Below are 21,835 nucleotides of genomic sequence, written 5' to 3' on the forward strand. Positions count from 1 at the left end.
GGAACTGCTACAGTAGCCTCATCGTGGATGGTGGTGAGGAGTTACACATCTTTTTTGTCAGTGTATTTAACTGCCTGCAGTTCTTCACAGCACACAGCGCTGGTTTTGCCATGCCTCTGTTTATCAGCTACCAACTGTCGTGAGAATTCCTTCCTGTTGGTTCATATTGTACCACAAGCCATTGTTTGTGATGTGTACAAGGCCCTAAACAGAGGTATTCCTATGTAGACGTTATCTACATACAAATGATAGCCAAGATTTAGGTGAGGAAAAACAAGACCATACACAATTTTGGTCTAGAAGCATGGGGGGCAACCAGACGGCTCAATCTGAGTCGTTCCCTGTGTACACTCTGCCCCAATGAGTGTACCCAGTGCAGCTCTCACAGAGTTTGTACAATTTAATCCCATAATGGGCTCGCTTCATGGGAATATACTGTTTAAAGAGAACCTCCCCATGAACAGCAGCAGGGACTCACCCACAGATATATTTTGGCCAGGTGTATATATCTCTTCAAATTTATGCTGCAGATGTTTCAGAAGAAGTGGCCGTAATTTGAAGAGCCTGTCAAATTAAGGATGGTCCCTCGGGTGAGCCTTAGAATTGTATTGTAGAAACTTTAAGATTAACTGTAATCTATCCCGGCTCATTGTGGGGGGGGGGGGGGGGGAAACTGAGGCAGCATGGATTGTTGGACCAAAATAAATCCATTCTAGGTTTATCCTAGTCCCATTATAAGCGATAAGCCCCAGAACCTTTTCATTACAGCCCTAGTTTAAAGTTATGGAGACACACGTTTAAGAAAGCAAAGTCCAAAGAGCCACATCACCCATACATCCAGTTTAGTAGACTCAGCTGAACAAAACTGCACAAGACAAGCAGCAAAATGCAGCCAACTTTACAGTACTTTACTTTCAAAGTTGCAATTTAAACATACAAGTAGTAACAGTGTCTTACCCGTCTAGGGAACCGTCATCAAATGTTTCTGCAAAGTTCACCTCGCCAGTAGGCACCGGAGTCTTGTATGTCACCTATAAATTCCACAATAGACAGGTGACTCTCGTTCCCATTATTACTTAAGCTAACTTGCAACAGAGAAATGCAACTAGAATAATACATAGGCTGAATAAATTGCATCCACGGGTCCTTTGACATTTGTGAATTGTAATCAGGGGTGAAATTCTGAATAATAATAAGAAGAAGAAGAAGAAGAAGAAGAAGAAGAAGAAGAAATTCTCAACAAAAAAGTGCAGGTACTCATATGCGCTGGTGGGTGTAAACATTAAAAAAAAAAAAATGGAGACAATGAGTGACAATGAATTAATACTTTTAAAATGTATACATTTCGGTGCATGGAAAATTTATGAATACAAAATAAGCCTAAAAAATAAGTGACAAAATATAACCAATTCACCATAAACAAAGCTGAAAATACTGAAAGCTGTGTACCTTCTGCATGTATCACTCACTCAGTCATGTACTGTAATATAACACTTAAGATAAACCTTAAATGATAAGTATTATGAAATATTACACTTTGCAGTAACTGCTGTAGAGTTTTGCTTCAAGATATCGTAAAAAAGGGATGATGTTATATATTTTTTATATAAAAAAAACCCATCTGTGCTATGAAAAAATTATACAAAAAGGTCCAAGTCAAAAAATGCACAACAGCGGCTAAAATACCCGTCATTTTTAATGTAACAGGCACTAATCTTAAAAAAAAAAAATGATGTACTTGACTTGGCCATTTTAATCTCCATAGTATTGTTTGAAATCATCCCCATACTTTCCAGACCTTGGGTACTCATCTACAATTATAATTCCGGGACACTAAAACAAGTCACCTCTAAACCACAAATGAATCGATTTTAAATCAACAAAAACTGATGTGTGAATTGCGTGAGCAGCTTCAATAAACGTGTTGAATTGTTTAATTGCGGCGGCGACTCTATCCGGACAGCATCATAACAACATGTATTAAAATTTTATTATTTTAAATGTTATATGGTAAACAATATCTACCAAAATAGTGCAATTCCGTAGTTAGAAAATGTTGCATTCAACCGCACGTTCTCGTATGTGGTTAAGGTTCTATTTATTTAATATTTCTTCCTGCTTCACAGCGATAGTGATTATTCAGACGAGGATAAGAGAGGACGAGTCTGCAACCAGCCTAATCTGAGAAACCGGAACCAAGAAGGCTCCAAATACTTGGTGCACTTGTAGTAAATTATGGAAACACTGCTGCAATAACGTTTGTCTATGTGTCAATTATTTTTATACAAGACCTCCATGCCATGCACATTTAAAGTAAAATCACTCTCGATTTGTACTTCAAGGTACATAGCCTACACAAAACAAAGCACTGTGTATCGTAACTGGTCGAGACGCACTTACTATTATTATTATTATTATTATTATTATTATTATTGGCCATTTACAGCCCTATACATTCTATTAGAACTCCCAGAGTTTACAGCCTTATGTAGGCTACGTAGTAAGAAGATTTATTACCCTGAAACTAAGAGAAAAACGAGGAGGTACCGGCCTGAAAGAGAAAGGACAACCTAAAAATATAGTAATTGTAAATCGGTAAAAAACAATTGCAAAAACCACTAGTTTCAGTACAACAGATACTAACAAGCAATAATACCACTCCAGTCACAGTAAAATTGCAGCAGAGCGAATTATTTCTAGAGTGAGAACAGAGAAAACAGCATGCAAGCCTACACACATACGCGAAAACAGTGAATAACTGAAGCGTAACAATTTCCAAACTGGAAAACGATAATAAAGAGAAAGCAGAATACTCTCTTTTTTTCATAATTCACACAAGTGTTCTATTTTTTCAAGTTTTTGTAAACGGCTACAACTGATAAAAGTTAAAGTACATCGAAGTGTGCAATAAAAAGCCTGTAATACTAGCATCTTTTGTTATTTTTGGGTACAAGCACCCTTTAAAAAAATAATTACTTCATGCCGTTTTTTTTACGTTGCACTGCTAAAGTTTTCTCTCGATCAACCAATAAGCACTGTAACAAAGCAAAATGGGCACAGCTTTGTGACGTATGCCAAAATGTAATCTGATCAGAATGAAAGCTTTGCCAATCAACATGCAGTGATACTGACATTGAATGGCAGCAAATAGCAGCTAACAGACAAAGTATAAAGAAACAGAATGCAAGCAGCATGAACTGTGCTGAATGAAAGCGCATTTGAGAAACGTTGTGCTAGTGGACTGTGAGTGGATGAATGCATCTGCGGTGGATGAAAAGCAGATGAAATAAGTGCCAGTACAGAGTACTGGTGAGTACCAGCAGAATTTCACTCCTGATTGTAATTCATTGCATACAGAGAAAACCATGCAATACGACTTTTTGACATCAAAACAGTGCATTACTGTGAAGACCTTTAAGTCCCAACATTAAAAATGTAAAATCTAAGCTTGCACTAAAAAAACATGAATAAAACAGAAGGATAATCAAATTTTCACATTTAAAATGACCCATTTTTCTACTAAAACATAAAAGGCAACCTACTTTTAACAACTGAAGCAAGTCTTAAAAGTCTTAAGAGTCAAATTGACAACAAAAGGCTAATTTGAAAAGCCATGTTTTAATCATTTTGGGATTAGGTTTCTCATTTATTGTTGAATGCATCTTAATTTGCAAATGTAATGTTGGGATATGAGTGGGTTTCTTTCCTTGATCTTTGTTTTGGCATCTCAACTGTCCTTGCCTTCTGCTCAGGTTGCTGTCATTCAACTTGCAGCTACAGGCACTTAAAGAGCTGTTAACCCACCTGGAATGACTGGCTGTTGTCTTCTGGGTCACTGGTCTCTGTGGGTTTCTCCTCAAAGTCCTCGACCTGGGCCTCATACTCAATGTCGTTGTCCTCCTCCTCGTGTGACCGGACAACCGCAGCCAGGCACAGCAGCCCCAGACACATCCACAACCACAGCAGCTTCATTCTCACTCTTTGATCAAAAACACACAGGGTCAGCGCACAGCAAGACAGTCGTCCCTCTTATAATAAAGTACTACAACAGAACGCTGATCCAGATGTACTATATAGCATTACGATTTGTATTACTATATTTTCTGAATGCATAATATAAAATAAACAAATATACCAATGTTGTTGTTTTTACTTTTATTATTATTGTCGTCAACATTGGGGTCTATTTGAACAATCTCAAAGTGTCAGATTTCAATACTGCTACCCATACATTTTTTTACAGACCTGTATTTTTTATTGTATACACCGGTGTCCTGGCCCTAGGATTTACAGGGCCCTGGTGCAAGACTGTGAAGTAGACCCCCTCCCAAAAAAAGAAGAAAAAAATGCAGCACAGCTCCAACTAAATCTAAAGAAAACCTTTAGAAAATTAATACATCAGCAGAAAAATTCGAATCAGCCAAAAACGTTCTATTTTCCAACTAAATATATTCTAACGTTCTTTTAAGAAAGTTTACAAACGAGAGGAGGCCATTCGGCCCATCTTGCTGCAAGATGACTGTGAACAAGACAGTAATCAATCAAGTAATAGTATATCCACATATTTTAATATATCAATTATTTAACAAGATTAATCAATGATTAATAACTCGATTTAGTTCAAATTGAAACATTAACAGCTTCAAAATTAGTGCAGGGGTGTGCAATTTTTGAAAAAACTTCTTGTCCAAAAGGACAAAATGCTACAAAAATCTACTTGCCCCCTCCTCATCGCACAAAACACACACAAAAAAGTAGAATATAACTTGTAGGATTATGGTTTTATTTCCATGCAGGTACATGAGAAGCCATCTTGAGGTAGGGAATGCAATTTAACAAGACCCGCGGCAGTCATTTTGGCGGTTTTTGGTTTTAAAATGTAATTTTCGCAAGTCGTGTAACACATATGGGGCTGCGCGTTCATGTACCTTTCTGCCCGTATGTATTAAATATTCTCACAAAGCATGAAACGCAGGAGTGCAGAAATAAAGGAGATATATTACATTAAACCTAAAAGCCCCGGGACCAGTAACATTGACGGACACACCGAAAGCAATTGTACTGTGATTATACAGAACAGTACTCTAATTTATTATTTTTATTTACCAGTCTGCAATGTGTTTAGCTGTAATTAGATTAGTCTCTACTCTCTGTCTGAGTGAATGACTGACAGTCTATTGTTTTTCAATCAGCCTTTTGAAGGCTGGCACCTGCTTGCCAGCTGCGCTGCTTTGGTCAGTCAATTAGCATCAGGACTAGTGAAAATAAATACCAGAGACCGTGGAGTTTTAAACACGCAACAAAATATGGAGTTGATGTTTTGGATCAGATGGCACAGAAGTATTCTGTGAAAGCTGGCTCCCGACGGTGGCCTGTTCAGGTGTTTTACAATGTATTGGACCTAGCAGCCATCAACTACTGGGTACTTCACAAAGAATGCACGGAGAAGAATTTACCAAGGAGAGAATACATTTTACAGTTAGCACAGGAACTTCGCAAGAAGCATTTGTTACACAGAGAGACTGCCAAGCATGTACCCACAGCTGAAGCTGGCAACTCCGCCGAGAGCCGCAAGAGATGCCAATGCCAGGTTGGCAAGTGCAATAAAAATAAAACTTCGGACAGTTGTGCCGTGTGCAGAAAGGCAGCGTGGAGAAGCACATTATCTGTATTGATTGTGAACAGCCTTTGACTCAAGGTAAAGGAATACCATTTTGTTGAAAAAAAAAAAGAAAAAAGAAAAAAAAAATTATTTCAGTATTATAAATATGTATGTTGTAAACCAATGTCTGTTCAGATGTTTATTTACTTACATTTTCTTGTTTTGTTTTGTAAAATAAATGTTCGTATTATATATATATATATTGTAACAGCAGCGGGAATGTGAGACAGCAGGGAGGGGGTTAACACCTCCTGCGAGAGAATGCACCTTTTGTTTTGTTTAATTGTTTGATTTAACTGTTTTATTGTTTAATTATCCCCTGCACCTGGGCAGTAATTGGAAATTGGAACCAGGTGCAGGGTATAAAAGAAGAGCAGTCCGTTTACTCGAGGCTGCTGAGTAGAAGGAGGCAGAAGAGGTGCTCTGTCTCTGAGTAGCCGGAGTTAAAAAAAGTAAGTGCGGTGTCAAACCTGTGTTTTTGTAAGGACGGGAAAACAGCGTAGCTGTCCCGTGTTAGACAGTGTGTTCCTGAAAGTTGAGCTAGTGCTTCAAGAGGAGTTAGGTGTTTATTTTGATTTTGTATTTGTTTGATTTTGTGTTTAATTAAAAATAGCGCAACCGCGCTTAAAACTCCAATGATCTTTTACTATATATATATATATATATAAATATTATATGCTTCGGTTGCTCAGATGTTTATGTAACATACTAAAAAAAAAAAAAAAAAGAATTACATCTGACTGTTTCTCCTTTCGTTATACTATTTACAGCGTTTTGAATACAGCCGTCAGAAAGACGGCTGCGGGGCTTCTAGGCATGAGTATATCTTCGGTCCTAGTGCTAAAAAAAAAAGTGGTCAAAATGTAAAAAAAATAAATAAAAATTAAAACTACACACACACACCTTACGTAAACAGTTGTAGCAACACATGGGAACATCTAACAATAAAATAAAAAGGTCCATATGTACCCTTTTAAGCTATGGATGTCAAAAGATTTCCTATTGTTAAATTCAGATAAAACAGGTAATGTTGCTAGGTTAAAAAAAAAAAAAACAATCAATTAAGACCAACCATTGTGCATCTACTGGAAACATCTTCCCTTTTGCACTCAAGGCTGAAATGAGAAACATGGGTGTACTTTTTGACCCAGTTTTTTCTTTCAAACCTCATATTAGTAGAGTAAATAAAATGTCTTTATTTCATCTTAGAACATTCTCTTTCATTACAAGACGCAGAGAGACTGATGCATGCCTTTGTAACATCTATAACTGATTACTGTAAATGTCTATTCTCCGGCATGACTTGACTTCCAAGTCAAGTTTTATCCTGTTTGCAACTTGTACAAAATGCTGCTGCCAGGATTAACTAAAACAAGAAAGTATGACCATATTACACCAGTATTGGCAGCCCTACATTGGCTTCCAGTTCGGTTTCGGGCTGATTTTAAGCTTCTGCTCATAACCTACAAAGCGTTACATGATCTGGATCCCTCTTACCTGAATGATCTTCTAATTCCATATAGGCGACCTCTCCGATCCCAGGATACCGGGCTGCTCACTATTCTCAAAATTACTAGTTTTGGTGGCAGAGCTTTCAGTTACAGGGCCCCTAAATTATGGAACAATTTGCCCATTTCTGTAAGGGAAGCACCAATGGCTGCAGCTTTTAAAATAAGACTGAAGATGCATTTTTATAATGATCTTTTTTATCTTTTTATTTTGTTTTATCATCTCTGGTTTTATTGTTTCGCTGATCTTGTTTTTATTGATATGTTTTATCTACTTATTTATGCATTTAATTTCATTGTATTCTTATTGATCTTGTTTTTATTTACTTCTGTTTGATCTATTTATTTATGCATTTACTCTTCTGCTCATGTATTTTCATTTATTGTGATTATTGTATTTCCTGCTTGCATTTTCTGTTTTCTGTGTCTGCAATTAACTCAGCATGTTTATTTTAAATATTTTGCAAGTGTTGCGAATGGAATTGGTGACTGCACCTTTAATTGTCTCCAGTTGTAATATGGAAATGGCATGCTGCAGTTCCCATGTTCAGTGTTAGTGAAGTCCTGATCTTACAGTCATTTAACACAGACAGCTCTTATGATTACATGTTACTGTTTATTTTTCAGTAAAAACAAGTTTAAATTGCAGTGAGTTCGTTCTGCTATATTTACAATATTAAATACACTACAGCAAGTACACTGCCATATATTTGAGATATTTTCGTTAGCACAATCTGAGAGCTAAATTTAGTGAATGGCGTTTTTTTTCTGCACTCAAGTAAGCTGCAGTACATTTCGTTTTTAATTCCCTTTTTCTCAACAGTACACTTCCTGATTACATTCCCAAGTATTTCTGTGTGTTCTGCTTTCACCCTTCTTAAAATGGTCAGTTTGAGAAATTAACTTTGTTTTCCCTGCAACAGCTGACCCTCCTTTAGTACAAAACTCACACTACATTACTGGTTTTCATTAGGTTCATAAATTACAGTGTCTGCTTATTTGGCGGAAGAGATATTATCTGCTCATCATCTAACTGGGGAATCTGATGCGCAATTAAATTATCCTTAAACTCCTAACGGTAAACAATGTAACTAAATCTATTGTATCTCGGATGTAAGATGAAACAAGTGAAAAAAATCAGTTTGTGTTGACTCAAAACTTTATTTAGGCAGTGACAAAGACAGAACGAATCTGAGCTGTAAATCTCCCTCCCGACCAGAAAGGGCGCTGTGTAAGGTTGGTAGTACACTTCCCCATAGATGGGTCGACTTGACGGTGGCCGGAAACAAAGTCAGCCATCTTGGAGGAAGTGCTGCACTTACATGAAACGATTCAAATGCGATCTGCTGTGGGCCAGGAGTCGATGGTTTACACCAGGGTGCCGGGCTGATTGCAGGGAGGAGTTGGGTAGTAGAAAGGGGACCAGCTACATGAGTACGGCCGCTTGCGCTGATAACGTAACTTATGGCTGGAGCTTTGTTTGCTACGTGTTTTGTCTTATCTTGCAGAGGAGAAGGAGCCAGGGGCTGCAGCTATGGAACCAGCCTACACACCTGAGCACTTCCCTCACCACGACCCCGGAGTTTGGAGAGCACACATTTGTGCAACGGGACATGGACTGGGGATTATTGTTATTGTTTGGGTCTGCAAGCCTGCCGTGTACACACCCCCCCCCTCCCGGATACCATTGCTGGTAGAGGGGCGGCTATTTTTGTTACCATTTGAATAAAAACAAGGACGTTTTTAGGAGTAAATACACTTTGGAACCAATCACTGTTCCCTACACCACTCACACCTGACCACAGGCAGTCTACGATTTGACTGGGGAAAGATAACGTTGGTTTATTGCAGTTCACAAAGACAACCAGGGGTGTGCAATTTTTTAAATAAACTTCTTGTCCAAGGGACTAAATGCTAGAAAAATCTACTTGTCCTTCTTAAAAATCTACTTGCCCCTCCGCATTTATCATTATAAACATATTTGTCAATCTTCATGTTTTATATGTCCAACAAATAACTAATATCACTCCTGTTCAAATCTAGTAAAAAAAATAAAATAATAATAATAATATAGTGTTTACTTCTAAAACAAATATGTAAATATGGTAAATAGCAAACTAGGTTTGCAACACTAAAAATCGAAAGAAAAAAAATATTACATTTTTTGCCAGGGAAAGTTTGTTTTAATGCTTCTAAACAGTAAACTTTACTTTTTTTTTTTTTTTTTTAAACAACCCAATAAGAACATAAGAAAGTTTACAAATGAGAGGAGGCCATTCAGCCCATCTTGCCCGTTTGGTTGTTAGTAGCTTATTGATCCCAGAAACTCATCAAGCAGCTTCTTGAAGGATCCCAGGGTGTCAGCTTCAACAGCATTACTGGGGAGTTGGTCCCAGACTCTCACAATTCTCTGTGTAAAAAAGTGCCTCCTATTTTCTGTTCTGAATGCCCATCTAATTTCCATTTGTGACCCCTGGTTGTTTCTTTTTCTTTTTTCAGGTCGAAAAAGTCCCCTGGGTCGACATTGTCAATACCTTTTAGAATTTTGAATGCTTGAAATCAGATCATCGCGTAGTCTTCTTTGTATCTTTGAATCTGTTCAGTCAGTTTGCTTGACCACGAAGTGTTATAAATTACACAACACGATTCTTTCTAATCCGCTAATACCTTAGCGACTTTTTGTTGTTGTTGTAACTTCAGATTGCTGCATTTAAAATTTCAGCTTCATGTATTAAGAAAGCAGTATCACTTATTTGCTAATTTACACAAAAAGTAAATAATACCTTAAATTTTAAAGATGAGCCTGTGCATTGGCAGAGGCTCTCTTGGCAGCCATTTCTGGGGTTCTTTGTAACCAATAGAAGTTCAGCTTTCCCCACAGTAGCCAATCAGAAGTGATAGGGGGTAGGACGTAAACACTTTCTCTCTATAAATATACCCAGAGTGTCTTTCTAGCAACAGCATGAACACAAGACAAAAATAAATAAAAACTACTTGTCCAATGGGCAAAGTATAACGGCAAAACATGTTGTCTGGGGCATCGGGCGATACGAATTGCACATTGCACATTGGTTAAAAAAACATTAATCATAGGCATCAATTGGATTTCTAAATTAATGTTATCAAGTACAAAAGTTAGTATGAAAACTTTTCTATACAAAAAACACGTCTGCATCAAAACTTAGTCCACAGTACAAATACATTCAACACAACTTATAAGCAGAAAAAACATTCTATGAACAGACTTAAGAAATGAATATCCCAAAAGCAAGTACTTTTTTAAAATACTGAATTTATACCATCCGTTGGTTACATCTGCCAGCAAAGCAATCACATGACCTTAACACCACTAATGCCAGAGCGCTTGCTCTGTGTCCCGCCTCCAGATAGACAATCTGTTACCTCCGATTTGCAGATTTGTTTTTTGATGGACAGTCCGCCAATACTACCTTGCTCCGGAAGATTAGACAGCGCCTATATATGCTTTACATTTACTCATTCAAGTGGGTTAAAAAAAAAAGAAATTGACTCAGGGGTGGCCCTGGTATGCACTGTAGTCTATAAATGAGTTTTGTGAAATTTAATTGTATTTGAACATATCTTAGTTCTTAGAAAAATGTTAAAATGGAATTCAAAATACAGCAATAAACATTGTATTTTTATTTATTGATGAAACTCTATTCATGAACCGCAGCAGTGCATAGTGGAATTAGAAGATATTCCCTGAAAACAGGTGCCACACAAGAGAATGCTCTAGCCAGCGTAGGATCCAGCCCTGTGTGTAGAAGCAATGCAGTCAGCTGAAGAGCATTCCCTAGACAATGGGAGTATGCTGCAATACAGATTCCATAAACTGCAATGTTAAGAGATAGCGAATCTCGCCATTTTAAGTATTTAAAACTATATGTCAAATTCCAGAGGAAACCAGTGTATGAATGGCCATCAGGGCTCTTCATTGATCTGAATAGATACTGTATATTTGCATAGCTGGGTTGATCAATGCTGAGAGCAGTTCTCCAATTTTTACTTGATACAGGACTGTGACAGAAGTATAGAGTTCTGGTTGTAAATCTCCGTCTCGACCTGTGAGGGTACTAAGTAGCAAAAGGGAAAGGCTTTGGACAGGTTGTCCTGACAGTTCATTCCCTGGGTCGGGAAGTCAGTCAGCCGGGAAAAAGACGAGACTCTGGTGCGGGAATGTATTGACCTGGAAGGTAAACGAGGTAGCAGCTGCAGGCAATAGAGTCAGTTGAAATCGTTTACCAAGAGGTCATGCATAACCGCATTAAAAGGGGCTGGAAAATTGTAAATCCTTCCTTCGCTTTTGGTTTCGAAATAGACCCGGAAGGACCCGTGCACTGTGTATTAAAGGTATCGTGAGTGTTTGTTTTGTTTGTCTTGTCTATAATTGTTACTTGTGTGTTTATAGATGGCTAACATGTTCCGGAGCTGTCGCTAAGAGCCAGCACTGAACCCGGAACAGCACTGCACTATTTGTCACTCTTTAAACTGTATTACCCACCACGAGCACTAAAGCATGCACCCAGGACTGGTGACCGTGGTTGGATATTGTGGGAGAGGTACTGTGTTTTTTCGTTTAGGGCTGCAATCCCTGTTACTATTCTCTGTGTTTTATGCATTGCTGTGTATAACCAGAGTTTATTATTTGGTCACCAGACCTGGATTATAACTAAAATGAAACGTATATTTTTTCATACCGGATTACAAATCTCTGTCTGTTTATTCCTGCACTGCATCACCTCTGCACCTGTACATAATCAGCAACCACTTTACCACAAGGACCTACATTTTTAAACAATGACACACTCAGGTAGACTCTGGAGTAGTCAATCCCCAACAGTACCAATTACTTGCTTTATCAATCTCTATGGGATGAAAATATTATAAACAGCTCCCAGCTTGTATTCCTGACAAAAGAGATTGTTGCAGTCAGCTCATGCTTAAAAAATAACATGTTTATTTCATTGGCGTACATTTGAAAAATGTAGGTTTAAAAAAAAAAAAAATACCCGAATCTGAAAAATATTTACTAAATATAAGCCTTCTCATTTCCAGCTGGTGGCCAGCTAAATTGCTGTCTACTTTGCCAGATGAGCTGCCTATAATACTTATTTCAAAACTGAAAAAATAAAAGTAGTTTTTACAGTGTGTGTATGTTCCAGTGAATAGTATGTTTATTTTGTTCCACTAAAATAGAGTTAATAAACGATGCTGGTGATGAAGGCCAAACTGTACAATCATATACCCGAGTCAGTAACCGCACAGCAGAGATATGACAGTCAGCACGTTTACATGACAAAGCGTTTTCCGAAAACTGAATCAGAAAACCTTTTTTTTTTTTAAAAGTCACTTTTCTGTGTTTACATGATTAACGATAGAAAATTTAATTAGAATTCAACTGTATACATGGATTGAAGGAAAACGCAGGATATTTTCACATGCAAAGTACTGTAGTAGCTTAAGTACGATTTGAAGACTGGACATTTCTGCGATAGAACGGACCAATCCAATATAGTGCTTTATTGAAGTGTCAGGTCTTAAATTGAAAGATTACTATCCTATACCTCTATTTAGATTCACCACAATGTGCAGTCAGCCTTTCCGACAGCTCTTCCTGTTCTATATTACCAGTTTCTTTTGCAGACATTATTTTAAATTATCACGTAATTTTAAAGCTGGAAAACATGTGCTACTTCAGTATGGGCTATTAACAAATACATACAGACTTTAACAAATGTGTTACTTTATCCATAACTAGACAAATGGATGCATGCAGACTGACTACAGATTATTATTATTATTTTCTGTTTTCTTAAACCACGTGCAGGAATGAAGGTCAGAGTTTGCACATGTGCAGTACGCTATCGGAATAAGTTTTCTGAAAAGTGTGTTTACATGATATACATTTGGTTAGTTTTCGGAATTGAATCAGAAATTTCTAGGTGCTGTTTTCCGAAAACTGACTTTCGGAATATTCCGATACATTTTCCGAAAACTGTGTTTACATGACTTTTGATATCAGAATTAGTTTTCGGAAAACTTAGATTTCCAAAAAATATCGGAATTCTTATGCTCATGTAAACGCACTGACTATAAAAAACAACCCACGTTATCTATGTAAGATCGCTTTTTTTTTTTTTACTCGAAGTGTACGAAATACAGTGAGTATATGTTATAGTTATAAAACGTCTTATGCATTGACTTAAAAGATCGATCTGAAACCTAGCATGTACAATTAATTCAGGAAACAATATTCGCATTCCGCAGTTAATGAATATGACTGACTATTTATTTGTATGTGCTTTGCTTTGCTGATTCAGTCTTTATTAAACGAAAAATATCACTACATGAGCTACAAGATGTACCGGTCAGATCTTTTGCTGCATAATCAGTTGCTGTGAAACTGGTCAAGTAATATTATTGACAGCTTACACACAAAATGCAGTTAAAACGTACACGCACTCACACAGATACGCATATTGTGATTAATATCCATCTATGTTTAAATAGGCACGGTACTTCAGTTCGTTATTTTTAGAATACTATCTAAATTCCCTTTTTAAAAAGTTCAAGTCAAATGGAAATTTACGTTCAAACTTATGTACAGTACAAATCTCCTCTTCCTCCTCTTCTGTTGATGTCACACTTTCCATGTCTACCCAAAACAGCCATATTTTCTTTTTATATTAGGCAAGAGCAAGAGTGGGGGGAAGTAGTGTATTTTCACGCTAAATATAATGCTATAAAGTACTTTTTTTTTTTTTTTTTTTTTTACCCAGGAAAGGTCAATTATGCTTGGGTACAGGGTTCATACACTTTTTCAACATCAAAATTCCATACTTTTTCTAGACTTCCATTTGTTTTTCCCAGACTTGTGTTTTGGTTAGTTTCTACGAGTTTTCAATAGTTATCCACATAGACGCATCGTATCGTTTGACAACTATCGATAGTCAAGTCTGTGCATCGTTTTTGTGTAAATTATTTTTTGCATTAAGCACTGAGCTTCTCTGCTCCCATCAGGTTTGACTGAATCTGCCTGCGATTGAGCTCACATTCCCCCCCCCTGCCCCGCCCCCTGTGAGTGTTTACTGATGGGATTGGATCTGTGCAGGAGTTAAGAGCATGTGCTAGAATTACAAATACTGTATCGACTGAGCTACAGTGCCTTTCAATGTTTGACAATTGTTTTCTAAATTAAGATGGCAAGAAAAAAGGTAAAAAAAAGGAGGATGCAGGGAGTAGTGGAACCATTTTTACACATTTCATTGCATAAAACTACTTCGTAATATAAACGAAATTATTGGACAGGGATGAAAAGGGGAAATATAGTTTTTTACATCTGCGTTTTAGAAACGCACTGCTGTTATTGTTTGCGTTTTATTTCTCTTGATTGATTGTTACTCGGACTGGTTATGGATTTAAAAGTACTTTTTTTTGGGGGGGGGGGGGGGGGGGGGTTGCTTTGACACCCAACTGGTACAAATCAACGCGAATAAGGTAAAATAATAAAAGTGTATTTTTTTAAAAAATTAATATAATTACTACTGTATATGCATAAACCGATGTAATCAATTTAATAGGCATAATAGGTTTCACAGTAATCCACAGCTCCACATGTATTACTGTTTTTTGTTTTTTTTAACCTTTCATAACGTCGATGAATCGATGTATCGGCTTTTTTGGAGAACGATATTGATAGTGAAAAATTAGGCATTGCCCCAGCCTTACACATGTAACTTTTACTTGCTCTTTAAATCCTAAATGCCTAAAATGGTGCAGCAGTGTGGAGTAGTGGTTAGGGCTCTGGACTCTTGACTGGAGGGTTGTGGGACACTGCTGAGCAAGGTACTTTACCTAGATTGCTCCAGTAAAAACCCAACTGTAAAATGGGTAATTGTATGTAAAAATAATGTGATATCTTGTAACAATTGTAAGTCGCCCTGGATAAGGGCGTCTGCTAAGAAATAAATAATAATAATAAAATCATTAAAAAAAAAAAAACAGGTATACACTTATTTTGAATTTTGGGTCCCTATTAAGGCACATATTTGGCCCAGGATATGCAGGATTTAGACCCCTGCAAAACCCTGAAATTCGATTTCGGTGGGGGACGTTGCCACTTGCACCTGCGCTGGGGGGGGGGGGGGGGGGCACCTCCATACCCCCCTGCCTTCTACTTGGGATTTCTAGCCTCCTACTTTAAATGAAAATGAAAAGACTGCATAGACTGGGTTGTTGATTGGAGAATAACATTTCTGATATAATAGCTTGCAGATGGGGATTACGTAAAGTGAAATAGCTGTAAAGCTGAAGAAATACCAGAGGTCGCACTACTTTTCTGTACATGCGTTCCTGAAACGCACATGCCCAAAATTTTGCATCCCATCCATCAGATACTAAACGATCAATGGTTAACACAAAGGCTAATAAACTCCAGGGATGTGCATTTTGGTACATTTTTATATCATAGTTTAAACAATCTCTGTCTGTGTATAGATATACATATGAATACAGACACACTTTTCTTTATGCTAGTATATACCAGTAGACCATTCCCATGACGAGACAGGATTCTAAGCAGTGTTTGTCACCTTCATCTACATGTTTTCTTATTTTTCTGCATTCCAATAACAGCATTGCCATGTCTGTGTCTTTTAAGCAAAGATTCTTGAAAAATCTGTACATCTGCGTGTATATGCAGCAGATTTTTCACACACACTACAGTACATCTTGCCGTCTCGATAAACAAGTTAAACATATTATAAGAATGTATTTTTCATTTGCGTTTTTCTGCATTACTAGTGCTTGCAACTGCTTTGGTCACTGTAGTACAGTAGTCTCCGGCTAAAGCCTGGAACAGACAGTCAGGCATTGGACAGATCAGCGCGGGCCGATACCGCTAGTCCTGCAGTGACGCGGAGCGGTACCGCTCAAATCGAATCAAGAGCGTTTTTTTCTGACTGCCACGTGGTACCGTCGTTGGTTTAAGAAGGTGTTCTTTTAAGTGAAGTTCCTGTTCCTTTAGCCGGAGAATTTACAATGGGAAAAATCAGCGTCACCCAAAGTGTGTTTCCTTAGGCGAAGTTTTCTCTTAGGGGGTGTTCCACAGAGACTACTGTACTTGTACAGTCAGAAGATGCTGACTGCTTAACAAAAAAACTTCCGATTGACAACTGCTTCGCCATATTGTCTAGGGCTGGGACAATGCATCGATGTATCAAATCGTTGGAATAACCATCAACGGATAAAATAACCATCGATGGTTGGAAAAAAAAACAAAACATCTATCAGTTCATTAATAGGACTGTTTTTTATTAGGACTGGCAAAATTTAAATCTACACTCTTATTACATGCCTTTTCTTTGGTTCCTTTAAATAATAATAATAATAATAATAATAATAATAATAATAATAATAATAATAATAATAACCTTCTCGCCCACTACGTAGCACGTACGTACGAGTAATAAGCATGACAAAAAAAAAAAAAAAAACACCTAGGGAAGAGACTAGAGGTAGGTTGCATTTCAGGATCAGATTTGCTAGTTAAAATTGTCAATTTAATTTAATTTTAAATAATGCCGTCAGACATTTGTAAGGTTTTTTTTTTTTTTTTTTTTTTACAAAAGAAAAAATTGGAAAGCTATAATGCGCTGCTTGTGGAGTTTTAATGAGCTTCTGTGGCAATACCACCAACCTGCAGGATCATTTAGTAAGACAGCACCCTACAAAATAAAACAGCGGGAACACAAGTAAAAAACAAAAGGAAGCAACACCTTCAGTGACGGCTTATTTTGGAAAGAAAGTTCATCCAAAAAGCGTCAGAACAAAAGAAATAACAGGCCTGACAGTGGACGTTGTCACACAAGATATCAGACCTGTTAGTATAGTAGAGGGAGCTGCATTTAAAAATCTGATTGCGAATCTTGCTCCAGGCTATGAAGTGCCCTGTCGAAAAGACAATCTCCAAATTCATTACTCTGGATCAAGAATATGCAAAGGAAAAGCTTTGACAGGATTTAAGTCAGGAGTGTAATTCAATGTCCATCACTACCAATATATGAACAAGCATGACACAAGAAGCGTTTTTAACAGTCACCTGCAATTACATTAAGCAAAACTGCAAACTTGAGTCAAAAGTAATAGCTTGTCTTCATGACAACGCGGCCAACGTGTGCAGAGCAACATCTTTGCTTTCTGCAAGCGAGCGTGCTGTGTTACTTTTTGGTAGCGTGGCAAGAGTGAGCTGTGCAGGGCACAATATAAATCTCTGCATTCAGAAAAGCTTGGAGGATATACAACAAGTCCACACGTTAGTGGCAGCAGCAAGGAGACTGGTTGCACATTTTAAAGAGTGAGATGGCAACAAGTGCTTTAAATAGGAAACAAACAGAAATGCTGAACACAGAAAAAGCACCACAGGACGTACAAACAAGGTGGAACACGGTTTATTATATGTTTGAACACCTTCTAGAATTAAAATGGCCAGTTATTGCTGTTTTGTCAAAACCAGATTTGACCAAAAAGTCTGACGCAGCTACTTTAGATCTCATGACTGAGCAGTGGAAGCTAATGGCTGAGATACTACCTCTACTACAGCCATTTGAACCAGCTACAGTACTTTTGAGTGCAGAGAAAAACATTACGGCTAGTTCTTTGTACCCACTTGCAACAGGGATAAAAGAGACTGACTGAAGTTCCTGATGAACAGAAGACACCGTCTTCTTCAAATTCAACTGATTTGCTAATTCCAGTTACACAGAGTTTGAGAGATAAGCTAGTTCATAATTTGTCTCAGCAATTTTGTTTACAACAGCTGAATGACCCAAGTAATGAGGTTATGCCACAGCTTTTTTGTGTCATTTCTTGACCCCACGATTTCGGCATCTGGATTTCCTATTCGAACATGCCAAAGCCTGCTTGTCTGAAGCACTGTCTACCAAAACTAGTAAAGCTGGTAGAGGACAACCTCGAAAATGACAGAAATCGTGCCTGTAGAAGTGAGTGCAGCACAGAGAACTTACCTGTTAAAAAGAAAATGAAGACCGAAACAAGCAATGGAATTGTTACTTCATGGACGGCAACACACACACTACTTCTAAGGAAACCTTAATCCAACAAGAGATGACGATTTATGCATCTGAAACTCCATTAAACATCAGCAAAGATCCCCTGATTTGGTGGAAAAATAACCAGACACTCTTTCCCAACCTAGCAGCCTTGGCCAAGAGCATGTTATCCCTGCAACATCGGTCCGAGCAAGCGTGTGTTCAGCAAAGCAGGGATGCTTGTGAACAAACTCAGTTCTCTGAAACCAGAGAATCTGGATGCCATAATATTTCTGAATAAAAACAGAAAATAAGCTCTAGAGAGAGCGCAGACTTTGTTACGTTGGACTTGTAAACAGTTATTCTTGTGTTCCCTGTTGAAGTTTTTTTCCCTTCTATTCCGGTTGCTGGCAAGACATCTTAAGGTAAGACAGTAATATTTGTAATGTTTTATTAACTTTTTGTGGGAAACCTCGCAGACAGTGTGACTAGACATAAATAATTAGTTTTAAGTTCAACTGGACAAACGTTTACTTTCCGTGATTAGATTTGATGAAAATATAAGTATTTATTATTTACACATTTATTTTGCATTATGAAAAACGATGCATCAGGTCTTTATGAAAACGATACATCGATAGTAAAAAAAAAAAACACTATCGTCCCAGCCTTAATATTGTCACAGACACTGGTCTGGTGCCAGAAATGTCTAAGTATATATCCTTTTTTATATTGCTGCGTAAACCAAATATGTGGCCTATTGCTACCACCTCCAGGACTGGAGTGTACCTTAATCAAGGCTGTTATAGTCCAGAACATTTTTTTTTTTTTAATTTGGAATAGCCAATTATTTTTCTTATTTTCTCTCCAATTTGGTAAGCCCAATTATTATTGTTTATTTCAACCCGAAGCATAATCAACAAGTAGAGAAACATCATCAGTAATTGACAAACTACTAAACATCATCAGTAATTGACAAACCAAGGACTGGAAGACCCAAAAAGCTGTCTAACAAGGATGAGCAATATTTGAAGATAATATCCTGAAGGAATAGAAAGATGACAATTGTTGAATTGACAGCAGAACTGGCAGGAGGCACAGGTGTCGTTGTCCATCAAATCTAACAGTGTATATATAATTATATATATATCTTAAACTAACCATGACTTAATTATTTGAAGATTTTTTATCAACAACATTGTTCTCTCTTCTGAAAACCTAAAACTGGCATTAATTTAGCACTGTGGCATATTGTTTGTGCATATGTCCTACAGAACTTTGCCAACATGAGGGGAAATTAAGGATAAGTGACAGCTTTAAGTAGTCTCCAAACATTTCTCAATAGTTACAAAAGATAGTTGTCAAGATATCAAATACACAGTTATAGCATGTCCTGCTCTTGCCAACTGGGCTTAAGCATAGGCCTTGTAAACTCAACAGCTGTGATACACTACAATTAGTCAGCACAAAAGGGCCAGACAAGAGGTATTTCCTAAATTGGATCTTCAACAAAACTTTGATCCAGACATCTTTACATCCTGGTACAACGTTATACCAGGGACTGCAAATGCCACCGCTCTACCAAACCATCTCCAATGTAAATACAATTCTAGTAATTACAGTATTTAATACAGTTGCCCTTCCATGCCATGTTACTAGACACTACAATTATAGCCACGCGCTGATAAAAAGCCAATAGCTACAGGTCTAAAGCCACTCCAATGTTTATGAACATAATTTATTTCCAGCAGGAAGAAAATATATCTCTTGGTTTTTCAAGCAAGTTACATTCTGTCGCGGACACTGTATCATGCATGCATTTGTGAAATTGCAACGTTTGACAACACAGCACACGATGCAACATTTCTAATAGTTTGTTATTACACATTACATACACGCAATAAACAAGATCAATTTGTAGATTTATTATAAACCCCTAATTCCGTGTTGTTGAAAAAGTAATGAAGCATTTTGTGGCAAGGTAAACGAAACCAGTATTGACTACAAACCTGAGCACTTGAACAAGTGTATCTCCAATCCACACCTAAATAAAAAAAATAATAATAAAAACAACTCTTGTTTTTACGGACTGGCCGGTTTTGTTTTGTTTTTTCTTCAATGAATGAGCACGCTTCTGGGCGTACTGAAGAGGCAGAAGAATGGAATTAATATTAACAGACAAACAGGAAGACGCCCCTTTACTGTAGTGCAGCACGGCGTCGTTTTCGCATGCGCGTTGGCCACACTAACAGTGCGCCGCGGGTAATGAAAGCGAGTAACACAGACAACATCTAATCAGCTCAGTCACCAACAATATGGTACAGTGTCAAACAAAATCTACATTTGCACACAACTACCCAAGGAAACTCCATATGTACCCACTAATACATATAAATATATACATACCAGTTTATTAAGAATAACATGGTCCACAAATACAGTTTAATACACTACAAACATATTGCTCTCCAACTGTTGTTTCTAGCACCAACTACGATGTAACCTGATGTGGTTACGCTTGAAAAGGGGGCATTATGTTACTGCTGTTAACCCCCCCCCCCCCCCCAAAAAAAAAAAACCCACAATTATAACTTTAAAAAAAATCCTGTTTCAATTTTCAATGGCTGGTAGTTGTTTGGTAAGTTAAATTATACCGTACTTACCTCACACCCACAAAAAAAGAAATGCTTTACATTAATTAAGAAACCAGCACCTCGTCTTCCCTCAGAGACCGCCTCTGGTTTTCTGTTTGGGCGGTAAGGAGGGGAGGGAGAAGTCTGCGTGCACAGAATCGCGAGGGCAGGAGAAGTCATGGTGGTTGCTATGGCAAGCGAAATCATCATTTATCACAAATGTATTTATAGATATCGCTGAATATTGTAAGATATCTCTAAATCATTTTAAGATGTCTAAATACATTTATTTTAGAGATATCAGAAAATGATTTCCAGATATCTTTACATTTAGTTTAAATGAGATCTCTAAAATGCATTTTCAGATGTCTTTAAATCGTTTTAAGATATCTTTAAAGAATGTTCAGATATCTGAATGACTTCCTGTCTATTTAAATATATATTTAAATGATTTACAGATATCTCTATGAACAGGAAGTCATTTTGAGATATTTGAGATTTCTCTGATGATAAGTGGGACGAGATTTTCAAAGCTCAAAACCGGGGCACATTGTTAAATATTCGAGTAGACTAAACCATTTAAATATAGGCTATCTAATGGGTATTTAAACGCCATCCTTTTTTTTTTTTTTTTTAAGCAGCTAGCTAATTTCAGCACACTCCTAGGTGTATAATTTGTGGCCAATTAGTTTAACTTGCCATATTGTGATATATAGGCCTACATATCGCCACTTTTATTGAGTTTATTATTATTATTATTATTATTATTATTATTATTATTATTATTATTATTATAAATCCCGCCAGAACTGAACAGCTACAAAATTCCCATATTACACATAATTGAACATAAACTAAATGAAAACACATGGCACACTGGGGAATATGCATGTATTTTTTATTTTTTATTTATTTATGTTTTCACTGCAGTTGCCATAAACTAAGTTATATAGGAAGTGGTCA

At 37.2% G+C, this 21,835-nt stretch overlaps 1 protein-coding gene across 8 annotated transcripts in view; it reads right to left on the bottom strand.

Moving 5' to 3' along the window:
- The window catches only part of LOC117408295 (calnexin-like), a 44,833-nt gene extending 23,833 nt beyond the window's left edge, over positions 1–21,000 (bottom strand). Inside the window, exons 1-3 of one of the 8 annotated variants that reach the window (XM_059004929.1) lie at positions 20,903–21,000; positions 3,805–3,979; positions 958–1,031 (exon numbers count right to left, since the gene is read on the bottom strand). In XM_059004929.1, coding sequence (XP_058860912.1) covers positions 958–1,031; positions 3,805–3,972 — 242 coding nt within the window. In that variant the 5' untranslated portion in view covers positions 3,973–3,979; positions 20,903–21,000. The other 7 variants (XM_059004935.1, XM_034910063.2, XM_059004933.1 and 4 more) reach the window with 7 other exon arrangements.
- Positions 21,001–21,835: the final 835 nt, after the last annotated feature.

Source organism: Acipenser ruthenus, chromosome 2, assembly GCF_902713425.1.
Source record: "Acipenser ruthenus chromosome 2, fAciRut3.2 maternal haplotype, whole genome shotgun sequence".
Taxonomy (NCBI): Eukaryota; Metazoa; Chordata; class Actinopteri; order Acipenseriformes; family Acipenseridae; genus Acipenser; species Acipenser ruthenus.